At 36.8% G+C, this 20,412-nt stretch overlaps 1 protein-coding gene across 1 annotated transcript in view; it reads right to left on the bottom strand.

Annotated features, from left to right (window-relative positions):
- The window catches only part of PKD2 (polycystin 2, transient receptor potential cation channel), a gene marked incomplete at its 5' end in the record, with an annotated part of 56,404 nt that extends 35,993 nt beyond the window's left edge, over positions 1-20,411 (bottom strand). The window contains 4 exons of the mRNA XM_025046016.1: positions 2,189-2,322; positions 12,705-12,818; positions 14,008-14,049; positions 20,324-20,411. Of these exons, the coding sequence (XP_024901784.1) occupies positions 2,189-2,322; positions 12,705-12,818; positions 14,008-14,049; positions 20,324-20,411 (378 nt within the window). The remainder of the gene's footprint in view (positions 1-2,188; positions 2,323-12,704; positions 12,819-14,007; positions 14,050-20,323) is intronic.
- Between the last annotated feature and the right edge of the window lies 1 nt (position 20,412).

The following is a 20,412-nucleotide window of genomic DNA, read 5'->3' as shown; positions in this document are numbered from 1 at the left end:
TCATTTTGAGTTTTGCTGAAAAGTGAACATAACATGCTCTAAATCTTTTAGAGGATTATATTTTTATTCCACTGATGGTTATCAAATGAGATTGTCCAGTGTGGCAAGTTCATAAAACCATTACATTTTATGATTATAATTTTTTTACAGCAGCACTTTCTACTGGCTTTAGTTGGGATTTGTCTTTCATTATGACTGTTAGCCATTCTCACTCGATTCCTCTAAGACTCATTTAAGTTACAGTTAATATTTAATATTTAGACTATTTTAAATATTAGCAGAATTTATAAATGAGGTATCTGCAAGGCATTTAAAATGTTAGAGATGTTTTAACTTAAAAATTATTTAACTTTTATTGGGTTAAGACCTTTTCTGTGTGTACCATAAATATTTTTTCAGAAAAAGATAAAACAATGGTGATGACTGGTTTTCTGAAGTTTTATGTACTGCACAATGATCCTCAAGTATACAAAAACTACATAAAGTAGCATTTTTTCCAGTCTTAGAATTGGAACAAATGCCTATGTGGTTTAGTTGGATAAAATGTATATATGTTTCATATATTATAGAATAAATATATAAATCAAAATTTCCTATAGAAAACTAAATTTGGGAGTTGAGGCAAAAATAGTTTGAATATTAATTTATTTTTAAAGATTCAAGATAGGACTTTGTGCCATGTATTTTCGTAAATGCTTTCAAAATATTTGTCTTTGGCAGTGTTTCATTTGCTGCCTCCAAATTGGTAAGATGATAATGTTTAAATGAAGAGTTTTAATTTTTAAATTAAATTAAAGTGTGATATTTCAAATGAATAATAAGCAGCATATTTCTTTTTTAAAAATGTAGAGTACTTAATGAATTTGCATGTCATTCCTGTGTATGGGGCTACGTTATCTTCTCTGTACGGTTTCACAGAACATAGGTACAGGGTAGGTACTTACTAAATGAAAACGGATTTTTGCTCTAGGACTGAAGGCAGGAGTGGAAGGGGTGGTATGCATAAATCTATAGCCACAATCAACTTCATTTTCCCTTAGTAAAATAGTTAATAATTAATAATCATGGTTCTAAACTTGCTTGGAAAGGAAAAGTCTATAGTTTTGATTACCGGTCTGCCATCCGGTGGAACTTTTAATTGTTTGGATAATTTTACCATATGGTGAACTCTCCAACCCCACCTACCCCTGCTTTTAGAGCTTGACATTTATTATCATGGAATTGTGTACGTGAGAAGTCTCTGGTTAGTTTGCCTATAGAGAAGGCAGATCTAGTCATTCTTAGTGTCTTATCAGATAATCAATACGGATAGACTGATTTTCCCCATTGAGGGAGGAAAAGATTCATATTATGAAAGGGAAATATTCATATTATGCAAGTGTGGTTTTAGATGCCAAGTATTTTTAGGCATTAGCATAAACAGGTTCCTATGATCTGGTTTCCTCTATCTTTAAAAACAACATCTGACTGCCAGGGTTTTATAAGAATTTTAGAAAGCATCTCCTCAGGAAGAAACAATCATTTCCTTTCCAATTTCCCTCTCAATTTCCATAGATTCTGAGCACCACATCTTCCAGATCAGTTTAATATTTTTCCTACAGTTATCATTTATTGCTTATCTTTTGCCTCCATGTCAGAATTTGTGACAATTTGGGAAGGGGCTGGGTTGAATTTTACATTAGAGATCTTTAAAAGAATATGTTTGCCTTGTTTCGAGAACTGTTCTAGGATACTTGCCATCATCAACAAAAACACAAAAAACCTAAAAAACAAAGCAAGACAAAACAACCAAATTTTGCCCTATGGGCCTTATATCGTAGGAGATACTCAATAGATATTTACTGAGTGAAATGACTGCATGAATTATAAACTAGGTGAGAAAGTGTCTATAGGCTAGAATAAAGTCAATTTTTCCTACTCCCTGGCCATGTGTAAGTACTCAGAATCTCAGTTTCTTCATTTACAACATAAGGAATATCAGTACTTACCTTCTATGGTTATGATGGAGATTCAAAAAGATAGGAAACAGCAAGGCACATATATACTTCCAACAACTCACCGTAACTTTCACATCTTACGCGGTCTAAGGCATAAGGGAGGCCCTACAGATACTGCCAAATTGAACTTACGAAGCCAAATGAACAATTTTCAGTGATAAAGAGGTACTCTCAAAGTCATTTGCAAATACCTTCCAGAAGTCTTCCATTGAAGAAAGAGTTTTAAAGTTAGTTTTCTCCGTTTTGGACACCGGGGTTTCTAGGAAGAGCTGTGACATTATACGAGTGTAGTAGTACACACTGGAGCTTGTCATCCCGTAGGTCACTGGAACACAGAGAGACCCAAATGAACTCTGTGAGGGAACCCGCACACTCACTCTCACATTCCCAGCGGACGAGCAGATCTCCATATATGTTCTGCTCTCACCTTCACCCTTCTTCCCCTCATCATGCTTCTAGGGTATCTTCCTTGCACACTGGCTTATACAATAATTTAACATTGGCTTAAAACAAAATTAGTTTACTGAGGATCAAATTAGGATCAGACAACTTTACTTGACACTGGGGACTTCCAACATGCCTCTTCATCTCCCACCGCCTTCAGATCAGACTCTCCGCACTGGTGAGGCTGCTCTGCACACGCCCCAACAGAGACCATGCTGAGCTCCTCAGCCTACAGCTGTGCCCGTGCTGCTGACTCTCCCTATAGTAACATGGCAGGCCATTCTGTTTCCAGGTCACATCTCCATTCTTCTTGCCTTGCTTTGTGCCCCGAGGTTGACCTCTACAGGTTGTACCACACGGGGTCCCTCAATGTGAGGGCACGAGGAGAGAGAGGTTGGGTTTATTCCCACACTCTACACCCCATTCCCTCACCACCTAGATGCAGTCTGCCCTGGGACTCTCTAATCTTGATCACAGCTTCTGGGGGAATCTCTTCTCCCACAGCCATCTTGGGTTTACACCAGCCATGCCATTCCCTCCCTTTTCCTCCTCAAGCCTGGAGGTGATAACTTTCCTGAGTGCCTCGCTTCTCTTTGTTGGCCTCTGTAACCCCGCCAACCTTCATTAACTTTTTAATTATCATTTTGAATCTTCTATCTCTTTCCTTCCAGGATGCTGACAGATACAGGCACATCTGCTCCCACCTATTAACTCACGTATTAAACACTAAACTCAAGCTCCACCCCTGACAGGAAGACTTGCTGATTATATCAGCCCATTGTGAACAGTCCTAGAAGAAGGTGGGAAGATAATATAATGTCCAATAACGGCGGTTCTTCCTCTTTAGTTAACATAACTATTAAAAATGTCAGCACTTTAATGAATTCTATCTTATGCTGGACTCTAATGACTATAGGTGTAATATGCTGTAATTCCTATAATTAGCTGACAAAAAACTTCTAGGGGAAGCACGTTTTATTCTTCTTTTGATGATAGTCTTGACATTCAGCAGGTAATTAATTCTTAGCCAATTCTATAATAATCTCGGGCATCATAAAATTTTTTAAAACCTTGTTATTAAATGATTTGGGGATTAAATGCTATAGAGTAAACTCTCTCCTGCATATCTCATCCTCTTCTCCACCTGAGCATCATAAAAAATTAAGAGTATTAAAAGAGAGGAGTAGATAATAGCGCCCTAAACACAGGTGTCTAAGAGTCCATCTTCAGCAGCCAATGGAGCAATAAAAACACACAATTCACACAGCGTGTGTGCTGTATCTAGAGCAGGAAGAATGTTTCCAGTCACCTCAGTTAGGTTTCCTCACCTGTCATCCCATGGCCCACTGATTAGGAAAAGAACACTCCTCTCCAAGCTTCACAAAACCAGCCATCTCTCAAGACCATATTGGAGTAGACTTTTTAATCCATTATATTTATGAAACAAGGTGTGGGATATAAAGATGAGCAAGATGTGATCTCTGCCTTCAAGGAGAGGAGTCAGAGAGTCCCTGGGGAGAGTACCACCTACACAGCCCCACAGAGGGATAGACAAGGTACAATGTGCTCTACAAAGGCTTTCTGTGGATCAGTCAGTTGAGGGAAGAAAGCTGATATGATGCTAAGGAGTAGTAGTGAAGGCTTCCCAAGGCTGACTAAATGATTAAGTTTAATTTTTCATTAACTTGAAATTAGAATTTGCATTGGGATTGATTAATATAGATCATTCTGGAATTTTTTATCTATGGTTTTTATTGTTGTTAAAAAAGGAATTTTAAACAGTTATTTTTGCTTATAAATATGGTAGTTATGTATGTATGTAAATCTTAGCCAACGATTAAAAAATATATCTCCTTTATGTTCCTGTATTTTCAATTCTGGTTTTGCTTTTGAAATTCTCAGGGCCAGTATGGAATTGAATGGCTTCACAAAAAGGGAAATGACAGATCTCTTTAGCTATGTAGCACCACCTGCTGCACATCCAGAGAAACAATGCCATCCAGCTTTGAAGGATGCTTATTCTAACTCATTCAATCAGCTAATATTAACTCAGTCCCTCCCCTGTGCCAGGCCCTGGGCTAGTCTGTGGGATATCTTCTAGTGACACTTCCACACATTCCGGGATTTGGTTGCACCATGAGTCCATGCAGGCTGTAGCTAAAGGACCCTGGATTTGGAGTCAGAATAATTTGGGTTTGAGTTTCCACTTTGCCTCATCTTGAATATCTGCCTCTGTGTTAGGGGTCTCGGTGTCTTGGAATCTTGGACAACCACTTAACTTTTCTGGGCTTCAGTTTCATTATCTAGAAAATGGGAATAATAACATCTAGGGCTTTTGTGTAGTTTAACTGGAGAAGCATTATGCAAAGGCATTTTTGCATACTGTTAAATACAATAGAAATATGACTATGATATCATTTCTCCATTCGGTTCCTGATGGAGAATGCCCACTTGGAAGGTGGCATTCACTCTTTAAATAAGCTGAATTATGAAGAAAAGAAACTACGGCATGATATAGAAAACTTGAAAGAAAAGGAGAATATTAAAAATATAATGTAAAGGACTCATATATATCCTATGTGCCTACATTTCTTTTGCTATTTAGTCCTTGTCTTAACGGACTCATATATATCCCATGTGCCTATATTTCTTGTGCTATTTAGTCCTTGTCCATTTTCCATAAAAAAGCCAGGATAAAAAATATTATCACAGTTCACAGGATCACCAACTAATCAGCATGTAAATTAACCAAAGTTGTCTTAAAAACATGGTCTCATTTCAAAATAGGCAACAGACACTATATTATTCTTAATATTGTGAAAATATAAGCTCAAATATTAAAAACAAATAACTGGAATTATACTAAATAAACTCCAAACTGTTAGAATAAAAAGCAAAGAAAAAATTTCCAATGTAACGAAAGAAAAAAAATTATAAAATAACAGGAAAGCAGAAAAACAGAGGTAAAAATAAGATGACAGAAATCTGACAAAACCATAAAATGTGAAGGTTAAACTTACTAGACAACAAAGTCGGAAATACTGGTTAAAAAATAAAAAATGTATCTCTAAAATTTTTAGGAGACTCACTCAAAATGAAGCCAAAAATAAAGGAATAAGAAAGTACATACTAAATATATATTAGAGATAAAATACTTTTTAAAATTTGTTAAGTGGTATAATAATCTGACAAAGGAGATTATAAGGTGAGTATTCAGTTAAATAAAAAGTTTTTTCAAGTGTTGGAGAGGATGCAGAGAAAAAGGAACCCTCACACACTGCTCATGAGACTACAAACTGGTACAGCCACTATGGAAAACAGTATGGAGGTTCCTTAAAAAGCTAAGAATTGATCTATCATATTCCCCAGCAATCTTTCTACTAGGTATTTACCCAAAAGACTTGAAAACATTTATCAGAAAAGATACATGCATCCTGATGTTCATAGTAGCATTATTCACGGTGGCCAGGACATGGAAGCAACCAAAATGTCCTACAACAGATGACTAGATAAAAAAGCTGTGGTACATATATACAATGGAATACTACTCAGCCATAAGAAGAGATGAAATACTGCCATTTGCGATAACATAGATGTATCTTGAGATAATCATGCAAGTGAAATAAGCCAGACAGAAAAAGCTGAAAATCACATGATATCATTTATATGTGGGATATAAATCTAAAAGCAACAAACATGACAAGCTACCAGAGATTCATGGACATGGGCAGTGAACTAGTGATTACCAGAGTGAAAGGCGGGGAGGAGGGAGGCAGATGGGGAAAAAGGGGTCAAATATGTGGTGACAGAAAGAAATATAACTATGGGAGGTGAACGTACAATGCTATATATATATGACTTATTGTTGAATTGTACACTTGAAACTTACTGGATTTTGTTAATCAATGTCACCATAATAAATAAAAATATAATTATTAAAAAATAAAAAGGTTATTTTATATTGATAATACCATGTATAATGATTTAACTATAATGAACTCTAATGTATTGAATAACAACACTAAGATACATAAATCAATAGCTTCTAGTAATATGAGAATTACCAACATGATTGTAGTCGGAAACTTAAATTTATATTCTCTCAATCTTTTACAGAGAAAGCAGACAAAAGTTATCTGAGAATAATACGGGTTTTAATTGAATATGTGACTTAATGTATATACATCAAACTTTATATCGTACCAAAAGAGGTCATTCAAATTATTTTTCAAATATGAAAATTAGTAATATGCTAGGCCACAAAGAGAACATCAGTAAATCTCTAAAATTAAAACTCCACCAGGCAAGTATCCTTATAAGAAGGCCATATGAAGAGAGAGACACAGGGCAAACGCCCTGTGAAGATGGAGGGTTGGAGTGATGCAGCTATACAGCAGGGATGCCAAAGACTGACAGCAAACTACCACAAGCTAGGGAGAGGCACCGACAGACTTCTCTACAGGTCTCAGAGGGAACATGACCCTGCAGACATCTTGATTTTGGACTTCTAATCTTCAGAATTATGAGACAACAAATTTCTGTTGTTTTAAGCCAAAAAGCAAAAGAAACAAAAAGAAACAAAAACCTCCAAACCAAACAAAAAACCCCTCACAAAAACCAGAAAACCAACCAGGTGACATTTTTTAAACCACAAATGCAGAAAAATAATATAAAAAGGATAAACAAATATACAGATAAAACCAAGCCATCTAGAAATTAAAAACTTTTTTTCTCTAAATAACTCTTGGGCCAAAGATGAAATCAAAACTGCCACACAAACATAAATACACCAGATATAAAGACAACAGAACAAAGGTGCTTTGGTCCCAGGATTCCAGGCCATCCACCACAAAGTGAAGCCATCATCTCAAACAGGAAACCCAACTTCTTCACTAGCTCTGTGTTGTACTATAACCTCACAGGGACGTGGTGGAGATAAAATAAGAAAAGATGTTTGAATTAAAAGTGCTCTATATAGGCTAGTGGTTACCATAGGGTGGGGAGTAGGGGAAGAGAGGGAGGTAGATGGGGTAAAGGAGGTCAAATACAGGGTATAGGGGGAGGGTGAAGTGGGTAAAGGGGATCAAATATGTAGTAGCTGAAGGAAACTGGACTTTGGGTGGTAAACACACAATAGAATACACAGATGTCAAATTATAATGTACACCTGAAAATTATATAATTGTGTTAACCAATGTTACTCCAATTAAAAAAAATATATATATATAGTGAAAAATTTCCAAGAAAAAACATAAAATAAAATAAAAGTGCTCTATATAAATGCAAAGTGCTATACATTAATCAAAGAATAACTAGGCTTGAACTGTTTTCGTTGCTGTATTAGGAAAAGCTCTGTTAGTGAACGAGAACTACTGGGGGACAACAGAGAATAAAAATGGGCAAAATGTCAACATTTACTGAAAATATCTATGTGTCATTTCTGAGATATGTCTAATAGCATCCCTTTCTCCCTCTCTGTGCTGAGGGAGACAGTTGCATGAACTAGTCTGACAATCCAGTATGAGGCATGTTGTGACAAAGGTGGGCCTGGAATGTCAGCACAGCTCAAAGGAGGGGGTTAGTTGATAAGAGCTTCTCTGTGGATCTGGCTTCTGAGCTGATCTTGAAGGGTGGAGAAGAATTAAACAGGCCAACAAGAACGAGACAGCACAGGCCGAAGCCTTTTTGAGACTCATAGGTGGCTTGATGTGGCTAAAGTACCAAATATTCCCAGGGAACGGTAGATCTAAAGAAGTCAGCAAAGACTGTGCAGTGAAATGCTGATCTACTACGCAAAGATTTTGAACTCTCTCTTGACGTGAGGTCATTACAGCATATTAAATGCAAGTGCGACCTGGCTTAATCTGGCTTCAGAGACAAGCAGTCTGCGGTAGCACCTGGGAGCCCAAACGATCTGTGGTCCAGCAGCAGGAAAGACCTCAGTAAATGTGTCGAATCATCTTCTTAAAATTTAAATAAATTTTAATACATTTTATTTAATAAAATTTAAATAAATCTTTTCACTCCCCTACTTAAAACCCGGGCTTCCTCCTTATCGAAGCCTACCCAATCTGCAGGGTCTGTCTCTTGACCACATTTCCATCCTTGCCTCATGGCATACTCTACAGTAACTGTCTTTACTCAGGTTCCAGAATGTTCTGAGCTCTTTCCTGCCTCAGAACCTTCTCGCCTTATCTGACTGGCTTCCACTCTTGCTTCAGGCTTTCCCTTAGGGGAATCTTCTTCCCCAACTGTCTCCTTTCATATCACTTACTACATTTAAGGGCAGGGGCTAAATCTGTTTAATTAAATCACTGAACAATCTAATGAACGAATAAATGAATAATCCAGGAGAGGGATGATAAGGTTAAAATAGGGACAATCATGACGTATGAAAGAAGGCAGATTTGAGAGGCACTAAAGAGGAAGAAGTAGGTGAAATGATCAGATAGGAAGAGCAAGTGAAAGCATCTTCGATGATGCCCAGTTGAGGGGTGAGGCATTCACGTGGGTGATGTTAACATGAACCCAGATAGAGAACTTGAGTGAAGCAAGTCTGAATGGGCAGGTTCATGAGTTCAGGTTTAGGAATGTTGAGAATGAGATGCCTCTGAGATATATCACTGGAAATGTATAACCTTTAAGGGAGATTCTCCTATTTTTTTTAGCACACTCTGAATATAATTGGGAAGTTGTTTTAGCAGGAGTACCTTAGTAAAAATTGAGAAAGAGAACAGGAAATGAAAGCAGCCTAAAAGAGATTAAATAATTGTGCATACACATCAGCTCTTCCTGTATGAGAGGACACAACCTGGTACTAATCTTATCACTAAATTTAGTACATGATGAAACTATATCGCAAATGATACCTAGTTCATATCAAGAGCTTTTAATATGTAAGGCATAAGGCTAGGTACATTATCTCATTTACCTACAGAGTAATGAGTTTGATATTGTTGGTCATTTGATACTGATATTGCTGGCAAGATTTTAAAACTAGTAATTAAAAAGATGATTTCTGAGCAACAGGGAAAGGACTCAATCATTAGGAGTCAGTAAGGCTTTGCTAGGAGTAAATCACACCTGCTTATCCTCACTTCCTTTTTAATTTGGTCAACAACTGATAGGTCAGAGAAATGGTGGAGTTTATTCACTCAGGCATTTGAAAAAGTCTTTCTTATTTACCTGTTTCATGAAGAGTCTGAGGTAGATGATAAAATAATTCAGTGAACTCTACCCAAAGAGCTTTGATTAATGGATCAATGTTCTTGAACCAATCTCTTTTGATTCATATAATTAATTCTGCTGATACTGTGAAGTTGATCTATGAGATGAATGACTGTAGAAGTTTCACTCAGGCATTTGAAAAAGTCTTTCTTATTTACCTGTTTCATGAAGAGTCTGAGGTAGATGATAAAATAATTCAGTGAACTCTACCCAAAGAGCTTTGATTAATGGATCAATGTTCTTGAACCAATCTCTTTTGATTCATATAATTAATTCTGCTGATACTGTGAAGTTGATCTATGAGATGAATGACTCTAAGATAATTTCAACAGATTGGAATGAGAAGTAGATCCTAATGAGATGAAATTTAACAGAGCTAACTGGGAAGTCTTCCACTTTTTTCCAAGAAAAGGTGCTCAAATACTAGCTGCGGGACACAGTGCTTTACTGTTTTGGGTGAGGAGACTAAGGAATCATATGAATTACATGAAGAATCAGGTGATGAGAGGATGCATGAATCACAGTACAGTATCTGGATGAGGATGCTCACAGCCCCATATTCCACTCTTTCATAGTGAGGCTCCTGCAGTGCTTTCAAAGAGACTGATAAATAGAACATGTGTGGGAGGGAGTTTGTATGATATGGGTTCATGTTTCCAATTACATGATCAACAGTTAAAGGAACTGAAAGGTTTAATCTAGAGAAGATTTAACAGAGATTGGATGTCTGTTTCCAAACTTCTGATGGGCTAAATTGGAGAAGAGATGTGGAAAACATACTCGGTATAGGTGGACGTGGAGGGTAGAACTAAGAGAGGAAGTTAGACTGGACTAGACTTTGGCTTCATATAAGGAACAACTGTCTGACATAGCCATAGAAAAAAGTAATGAACTACTTCAAAGAAGTAAGTCTTTTAACCTGGAACTCTTGCTCAATCTGAGGCAGGATGACCGACCATTTGAGAAGGATTTTGCAGGAGAAATTGTAGCATTCAGTGGAGGTTTGAATACACGACCACTAAGATCCCTTCCTAACCAGAGATTCTACAATATTCTGAAAATAAAACTTTGCTATGTAAAATATGTAGCTACGGATATAAGAAAAAAATGTAATGTGTGAAAAAGAACAAAAAGCATAAAAATTCTAAAATAAACAAGAAAATCCAATCAGTTATATGACAAAGCATGTTTCCCAAAACTCCAGCTATTCAGTTTATTCATCTGGCTTAGTTCCAAAACTTGTCAGTGCATCTGAAAACCCACTTTCCTGGGCCACATACGGAAGGCTCTGATTTAGTATATCTGGGCAAACTATAATTTTAAGAAGAAGTTACCTTGGTGATTCTGATGCTCAGGCAGTTTTGGGGACCACTAAAATTCTAAACTTACTTACAGGGGTACTTATATTTTGCATAAGAAACATGTAGGTATGTATGTATCTATGTATGCATGCGTGGTCATGCTTGAAAAAATTCAATTATAATTCTAATAAACTTGCTAATATTTAAGGCCACTGTAGTTTAATATTTAAGTACCATTTCTACACTGGGAGCAAACTCAACTTAGGTATTCTAAGTTCTAGCTTAGAGCTTAGAACATAAAAGTTACACATATCACACCTCTTGCTTTGTAACTTTTAATGTAATGAACAGATCATTTCTAGCTTTTCAGCATTTCTGTCTTAGATAACATGTTTTTAAGAGTAGTGAGACATTCCTTCCTAAACAAATAACAGAAAATTAGTAAGAAAAAACCAAGAATATGGATGTTGTGCATACAGATATACTTTTGAACTTAAAAAACTTCTTTTTGTCTTTACGTTCTCATCAGGATAGTCATAGTCTCAGAAAATGTAAAAAGAAGTCACGTCCTGCTAAACCTCATTAAGAGCTTCCTAGTATTAGTAAAAACCAGTGTGGAGATATTAAGTAAATCAATATTCAATTTCTTAAAATGACAAATATTGAAACTTAAACGTTACTTTAATCTTTTATGTTCAACTTACAAATCTTTTTATTTTTTATAAATTAGTAAATAAAAATTGTTTTTAAGGAAGCTTTTAGCACTTAGTTAATTAAATTTAAGGTGGTCAATTTTAATGTAGTAAGAAAGCATTATTAAAGTATTGATTAAATTTTAATTCTCTTCATAATTAAAGAAAGGGGATTCTTTCCAAGGTTGGTGAGAATTTTTAAGCATTTCTAAGTGTTAACTATAAGAATGATCTCCTTTCCCAGAGAACTATGGTAAAAGGTCCTGATGGTTATAAATCTCCTTTCTTGTCTATTTGCATAAAAGGCTTTAGAGGGAACACAAAAAGAACTCCAGCATCCTTTGATTCAGAAGATAAATCCATTGCCTGTGACTTTCTGGACTTTGAGGCAAACGGTTTCTAAGACTCATTTCTGGCTAAGCCTCGCCTATCCAAAGGATGCAAGGACTGTTGAAAGAAGAGAAGAAGAAAGAGATGAGTCTGCAGTAAGTTTCCTGTAGAGTAAAAATCCGGTAAATACTAAAGAATGAAGGCATCCACACAACACATCCAAATCAAAAACAAGGGGATTTTTTAATCTATCTATCTATCTATCCATCCATCCATCCATCCAGCCAGCCAGCCAGCCAGCCAGCCAGCCATCTATCCACCCACCCACCCATTCATAAAAGCAATATTAGGTGACATTATTTGTATTTCCTGAAATTTACACTTGGAAAGTCATTTTGCTGAAAATAATTCTTACATACGCTTTATATTAATTGACATAACAATAGTGACACTAATTATTGTTACAATATCTAATGCAAAAACTTTTAATTAGTTTCTTAGTGTATGGCAGGTTGCTATGCTACATGCATCTTAAAGTGAAATGATCACAAATGACAATGAACTGGCCAATTAGACAATGCTGAATTGTAACTGAAAACAGAGAACTTATGAATTAACTCTTCTAGTGCATATATAACTCTTTTTAATTATGATTTTGACAGGGCAAATATTTTTAAAACTTCTCCTTAAGTGGAAGGAAATAGTCTACTTACAGATGCACAAGACTATGAGAAAAAGGAGGTATGTAGCCAGTTCCCGTAAAACACTTTTAAGGTATTTCTCTCGGTTAGTGTTGCTTTCCTCCATGAGTCTTGTTCCCCAGAGACCTTTAAAATAATAATAAAACATGTCATTTTATTTTTAAAAATCTTATGAATGGAAAAGGGAAAACACATAAAATAAATAGTATAACCTTTAAGGGAGATTCTCCTATATTTTTTTTAGCACACTCCGAATATAATTGGGAAGTTGTTTTAGCAGGAGTAAATGAAAGCAGCCTAAAAGAGAAGATTAAATAATTGTGCGTACACATCAGCTCTTCTTATGAGAGAGGACACAACCTGGTACTAATCTTATCACTAAATTTAGTATATGATGAAACTACATCGCAAATGATACCTTTTAGGTCGCCCCTGACAAAAAGGCATCCTGGTTGGAATACCATTTCCCTATGAAAACATCTATCAAGCGTCTAACACACTGGTGTAAAATCTCTCCTCTGAACTCATCTTTGTCCTTTAAGAAACTCAGTGCTGACTGACTATACTAAACATGCTTAGCTTAACAGATTTTTTTTAAGTGCCAATTAACGTATAATCTTTTATTTAAATGCAACAACTCATCTGACTTCTCTCTTTGGAGAAAGACTAAAATCAGCAACCGTGTTCTACATTTTCGCAGATGGAAAAAGTGTTGGGCCAGCTGAGCAAAGATGACATAACCCTCCACGAGCTTGCTGGAGAGAGTTACCACAGTCTTGGACTCATAGACAGACACGGTGGCTGTCCAACCCCCATTAATGAACAGTGTGGTAAAGTCACATTGCTGGTTACTTGGAAAAGCCTTAATGTTTCCCAAAAAAGACAAACTTCTCAATCCTTTCAGTTAGATTAGGTCGGCTGTTAATGGTAGCCAACCTGGCCCCTGCATGTTGCCTCACTTTTATTCCACAGACTTTAATCCCTTCAATCACTGAAACTCACAGAGCCACTTAAGTCACAATCAACCCACACAGAGAACAGGGGAAAATGGTATGTGGTCTTTTAATCTGAAGCAATGACTTCATCACTAGTGTTTATGTATTCTCAAGTCTTATAATAATACATTAGTTCTACTGCTAAATTTGGGTATTTCATTTCCTTTTATTTTTTCTCCAAATTTCCTTTAGGAAAATTAGCATCTGAGTTCAAAGACACTGTGTTACGCATCATAGATTTCACCACACTGAAAGTGGAGCATAACTTATGATCAGGTTTGCTTCTGCCAAGATCTGGTAGTTGTCAGGGAATTACTCACTCAGAAGAAATGCAGCAAGCAGAATGTTTGTTCGCTGAAACTCTGTCATATTAAAGAATTATTACAAATTTAGATGACATGGAAAATTACAACTCAGAATAACACAGAGGCAGCCAAATATTAGGCTCAGTAGCCTTGGACACAACCACACCATTTCTTTGAATATATTTCTTTTTGAGGACAGGTCTAAAATATACACGTAAGTAGAGATTGCTAGTCTCTTTACTGTCAGGAAAGATTGTTGCCTTGCCTGACTTAGTGATTTCATTCTTTCCCATGATTTACAAACAATTATGCACTATGGAACAGTCATGGTTCTTAATATTTACAAATGGTACTGCTTGACCTATAAACAGAAAAACCAAACTCCTTTCAAATTTTATTCACACTCAACTTGCAATGGTCTATGGCAATTTAATTCTAGCCCTCGAATGAAACATTTCAAATGAAAAGAAACAAGTACCTTTATTTATACTTCTATATAATATACTTTCATGTATATACTTTTTCTAAATTACTCTATTTACCTCCTCAAATACTTATTGCTTTAAAAATTTCATCCAATTTCCCCACTGGGTGTGTATGCTGGGTCTGTCTCAGGGTATAGGGACCTCCGTAGATTCTAATGGGTGAGAAATGGCTGCATTCATAAATAGGAAAAAAAAAAAGCAGTCCTGTAGCTACTTACTTCCCATATTTAGCAGAACTGACAGAATAAGAATAGTTAAGGATAGAGTTCATGTCCAAAATGGCAGCATTCTTCAAAATCAACTGTCTTTTCCCACTATTTTGTGGGGGGAGAATCCTCCCAGCATTCCAGGCACTCACATTCAAAACACAGGTGTCTGCAGCTGTTAGGGAGAACGTGATAGGAGGGGGACACCAAACAATATACTACTTCCTTCATGTTTAAGAATGTGCCTAGTTAATTCCAGAGCTCAAAGTTGGAAGACATCATCTAAACTATGTCTGTTCCCCTGCGTGGTATTACTTATTAATATGAATATAGGAGAACTCTGAGATGGATAATCCAAAACACAAAAGATGTCCCAAACATAAATAACTGACTTTGAAAAAAATGCTATCTTTGCAACTATTTTATCCAAATGTTTCCAAAACCTTTTTATTTTATAATATATTAAAAAAACAATCACAGAGAACATAATGAATTCCTGCATCTCTTACCCATCTTCAACAATTATCAACTCCATACCAAAACTGATTCATCTAAACCCATTCCTCCCAATTATTTTGAAACTAATCCCAGCTATCATATCATTTCATCCATAAATATTTGTCCCATAGTTTAAAGATTCAGTGTGGATCTTTTGCCTCACATTAACTCTGCCCCATTTGAAATACACTAAACCCCTAAGACTTATTGATCATGACAAGGTGCAATGTGGAAATCTGGAGTCAGAATTTGTATTCAAATGAAAGCTCAGCCACTTATGGGCTATGAAACCTTCCCTAACTTCATGAGCCTACATTTCCTCATCTGAAAATGAGAAGAGTACCTCTTTGTAGGGTTGCTCTGGGAATTAGAAATATTATGTGTAAAGCACGTAGAGTGGTTGGAAGAGGCCTATCTATAGCTTCAAAAACAGGTCCAAATCTACAAAATGTCCTGCTTATGATACCTAGATGTCAGAATGGCATAAAGACCCAAATCCATGTGGACTTTGAATTCATTGTGAATTACCTGACCAAATGCTCATTGCATTTATATCATAGAAGAATCCTGTTTTTGTGCTAAGACACATGTGGAGCTTGTTTAGAAAGATAAATATAATCTTTCCTAATATTCATTTAAATTGGAGAGATAACTTTAGAAAGGAAGTGACTTTTTACTCCTATTGGTCTATTTTCTGTAGAATAGTAAGTTGCTACCTTGTGTGACATTGACTCCTGAATCTTGAATTCTTAGGTCTCTCCTGAGGTGCAGATAAGTATATGCCAGAACTAATCACCAGTTCCACCTGCATATTCCACAGACAACTCACACTCACATACCCCAAACTGAGATGTTTCTTTTTCTTTCTCTAGAATCCTATTTACCCTGTTTCGATTAATGGTACCAAGCCAGAAACATGGGTTTCATCCTAGAATAGGTACTCTTCTTAACCCTCACAGGGAGTTGGTCTACAATTCTCATAATTTCTGTATCTTTAATGTAGCTCCCTTCTATCTCGGCTCACATGCCCTTATTGTATCCTTTATCACTCCTCTTTCTCGGTCAGACCTCTCCTGACCTAATTCTCTTAGCAACCCGTGCTATCTCCCTCATTCTCTACATTCTGGATAGACTCATCTTCAGATTGACATGTGATCATATCGGCCCCCTGCCTGAAGCTCCCACTGGCTCTGTCTGCGGGATAAGGTCTCAATGAGCTACTAGCTCGGTCTTAACTTGTTACTTTTTCCTCCTCTGACCATCCCCACCCTTATCCTTCAAAACGTACCTCGTTTCACTTTCTCTGGCTTCTCTCAGGTAGAGCTGGTCTTCTCTCTTTGGGTCCCTTCCATATCTGGGACCTGACGTTGAAATTATTTACTTACACTTCTGTTTTCTCTACTAAACTGAGCTCCTTGAGAGTAGGGAACTTGTATTTTTATCTCTGTATCCCTAGTACCTACCACAAAGGAGACTCTCCATATATGTTTGTTGACTGCACAGATTCTGTTACTTGCATAACCTATCACAAACCCCAGAGTAGCAACCCTCCCCCAAAACGCACCCCCAGCAATGAAAACACAAAATCTCATTTGTCCAAAATTATAGTGCAAATAAAAAAAGAAAAGAAGAGATGGTGTGAAGTTTAGACTAAAACAAAGGGATACCTAAAAGGTAAAAACAACCAAAGTGTTGATCACAAAATATATGTATATACATATGCGTATACATACAATGGAATATTATACAGTTATCAAAAGGAATGAAGTTTGGATACATGCTACAAGATCAATAAACCTTGAAAACATTATGCCAGGTGAAATAAGCCAGACAGGAAAGGACAAATACTATATGATTCCATTAATACTCGAGGTACTTAGAACAGGGAAATTTATAGACAGAAAGTGGAATAGAGGTAACCAGGGGCAGTGGAGGAGGGGGAATGGGGAGTTATTTCTTACTGGGTAGAGTTTGTTTGGGATGATGAAAAAGTTCTGGACAGTTATGAAACAACATAGTGAATGGGAAAGAAGGTATCTATTTGTTATAGCAGCTTAGCCTACCCTGACCAATACAGCTAGTACTTTATGATTTCTACAGGAAAAAAATAAAAACAAGCTTATATGTGTAAAAAACTAAATAGAAAATGACTTTAACAAGTTGATACATCCAGAAAACACATTCAACTTTCGAAATTCAGAAAATGTGATAACTCGTGTAGTGTGTCTAATTTTATCTTTTCACTAAAAAGTTTGCTAAGAAAAAAGTAAAAATGGTTATAGAGGATACCTTTAAGTTTGGGACAGTCTTTAAATCTTTCAGCCCCTCTTCACTTCCTTTGGTCCAGGCCTTCATCGTGTCTTCGCTGGCTGCCTCGTATCCGGTTCTCCTGCCTCCCTGTTTCCTTCTGCAAGCTCTCCTGCACAGCACACTGCCTGACTCATATTCCCTTTCAGCATGTTCTGCTTCTGCTCAAAAACTTTGAACCGCTTCCTAACAGTTAGGGATTAATTCTTAATTACTTGGTTAGACACAACACTTCCCACAATCAGGCCTCAAGCATTTCTTCTTTACTGTCTTCTGCTAAGAAGACAGATCTACTGTTCAAAGAGCAAAACTGAACATTTGTTGTTCATCTTGAGTTCATGTCATTAAACAGTAACAGAAGAGCATGTCGAAGCTAGAATGAACCTGGGAGGTTCAACATTTCCATTTTTTATAAATGGGAACCTGAGGCCCAGGAAGTGCGAATGAGTTATACAAAGTCACAAAGGCGGGAGACTGTCAGGGAAGCTCCTGACCACTCCAAATTTGAGTAATCTCTCCTACCTTTAGCAATTGCAGTCTATTTTCTGTTCTGATCCTGGGGCACTACTAACATAATGCGTATAAGATTTTTGTCACTGGTATTCCAAGAGGGAAAAACATCACAACTCGTTCATGGTTACTTATTTCAGTTTTCTGAGTTTCTGTCTATAGGAAAATGGTGATGTGCTATTTCTTTCTTTTTGTAGCACCTAGGGTAGTATTATTTTCAAAGTAGGTGCTAAGTATTTAACAAATGTTACTTATTGAATAAGTGACAAGAATGTCAATTATATTTCTTCATTAAAGAAACTGAAATTTATTCTAAAATTTTCTGTAATTAAGATTTTCCTGAGTCTGTTCTCCTACTAATTAGACCACTGATATGGTATGACTTGATGTTTTAGTATGAGCTTATTCATTGTGAATTTCCTGAAAATTTTATTTAAAATAAACTTGTATATACACTCATATAAACATATATATATTTCCTTTCATTATTCTCCATTATTGAGTTTATTCAAAGAAGGCTAAATGTTTTCAAATGCTTAAACTGAGTCAAAAGGATCATGAGGTACTATTACTTACTAACTTATAAGAAACTTTTCTTAGTATTTTAAAAAGTACATTTAAAACAATGTAAAAGAATATAGTTGACCTTTGAATAACACGGGTTTGAACTGCGCAGGTCGACTTACATGAGTATTTTTGTCAACCAATGGGTGGTAGTTCAAACCCGTTTTTCAAGGGTCAACTCTGCAGCTGGGAACCTGCATATACAGAGGGCTAACTAGAGTTACACAAGGTCAGTACCCCTAACCTCCTGGTTATTCAAGGGTCAACAGCATATAATTTGTTTGAATAGTTTTGAACCTTAAAAGGTATTAGAATTTTTTACTAATATACTCACACAGGTTATTTAAAAAAGATCTTTTGTTCCCCACCATGCCCTGAATCAAATTAACAATAAGCACTTACATAAAAGTACCAAAATGTACACTTTTAGAATTTATGACTTAATTTATATTTATGAAGTACTTACAACATGAGAGAAAGTTGTTACACATTTTACATCTCATCTCATTTAACTCTCCAAAGACAAGAACTAAGTGTTATAATTATCTCTTTAAAAATAAATGTAAATATTGGGGATCAGAGGGGTTAAGAAATTTGCTCGAGGTCGCATAGCCAACTGGGTAGAACTGGAATTCTTGGTGGTAGAACTGGGATTTGGATGTAGGCCTTATCTTGTTGTAATCATGTCGTTAGAAAAACACCTGAGTAGTTTTATTTTGTACAAGAGTTTCAAAACTAACAGGATGGGAAAGGAAGGGAAAATTTCAAAAGAACTGAGAATGAAAACTTAAGAAGGAGATTAAAATAATCTGGATGCTAAGACCAAATTCAACTCTTTTCCAAGGATGCCTCTGACAAAACTCTGCAGAAAGAGGATCCCCATCTGCTCTTGGAAAATTTATGTCCTCTTAATAGACACTAGTAAATTTGAAAATTCCTTTCTTGCCTTTTGGAGTTGGGTGCACTGAACTCCGATACATTTGCACACAGCTGGTATCTGGTAACTTCACTGCTTTGTTGGAATTTCAAAGAACATGAATTTAGTTATTTAAAAACATACTTCCAAGTTTTTTCAACAATGTAACCTTTCTTTACAACTGTTTTAGGAAAACGCCTGGATTAGAAATGGCCAAATAACTGTTTTCAAAGATACTATTTTATTCTATTCGCGGTATTCTCAACAGCACCCCCTCCCAGAAACAACCACACACTTCACCAAAAACACATCAATGACAACCCAATGACACTCCTCCCACAACTTGGATAAGACTGTACTGCTACCTTTCGAGAACGGGATGAGGGGCAAAGAGGGCTCAAAACCTGTGGAAGGCCATGGGTACTAATACAGAATTTTCATTTTGATTTAGTGAAACTGGCAAATACACAGTGCGACCACTATTTGTTGTACTAGAATATGCATTGTTTCTCCTACAATAATGTTAATAATAAAAACCCCAGATGTACCCTTTCACTTTAATACAGCCTCTACTTATTTCCAGAAGTAAAACTACGCTGACATTTCTTCTTCTAGAAGAAGGAGATATCCAATAAATCTGCACCAACAAGGGCGCAGTGGAATTCGGCGGTGGGTACCGGAAATAGAGCGGAATGAGCAGAGGTGGGGAATGCGCTTCCAAGGGAGGCGGGGACGCAAGGGGGATGCGAGGTGGAGCCGCGGAAAGCTGCCCGCAGCGGGCTATGGCTCCGGCCGGCGCCCGCGGTTCTGCTGTGAGCATCGGCCGGTGCGGGTCTCGCTCTTACCTCGCAGCCCGCGAACCAGCCTCTCGGCCCAGGCCACCCGCGGCGGCTGCCCGTCCAGGGGGAGGTGGCGATGCAGCGGGTCCGCGCCG

This window comes from Pteropus alecto, unplaced genomic scaffold (assembly GCF_000325575.1).
Source record: "Pteropus alecto unplaced genomic scaffold, ASM32557v1 scaffold63, whole genome shotgun sequence".
Classification (NCBI taxonomy): domain Eukaryota; kingdom Metazoa; phylum Chordata; class Mammalia; order Chiroptera; family Pteropodidae; genus Pteropus; species Pteropus alecto.
The sequence above is the reverse complement of the archived record's forward strand: the minus strand, read 5'-3'. Positions and strand labels throughout refer to the sequence as shown.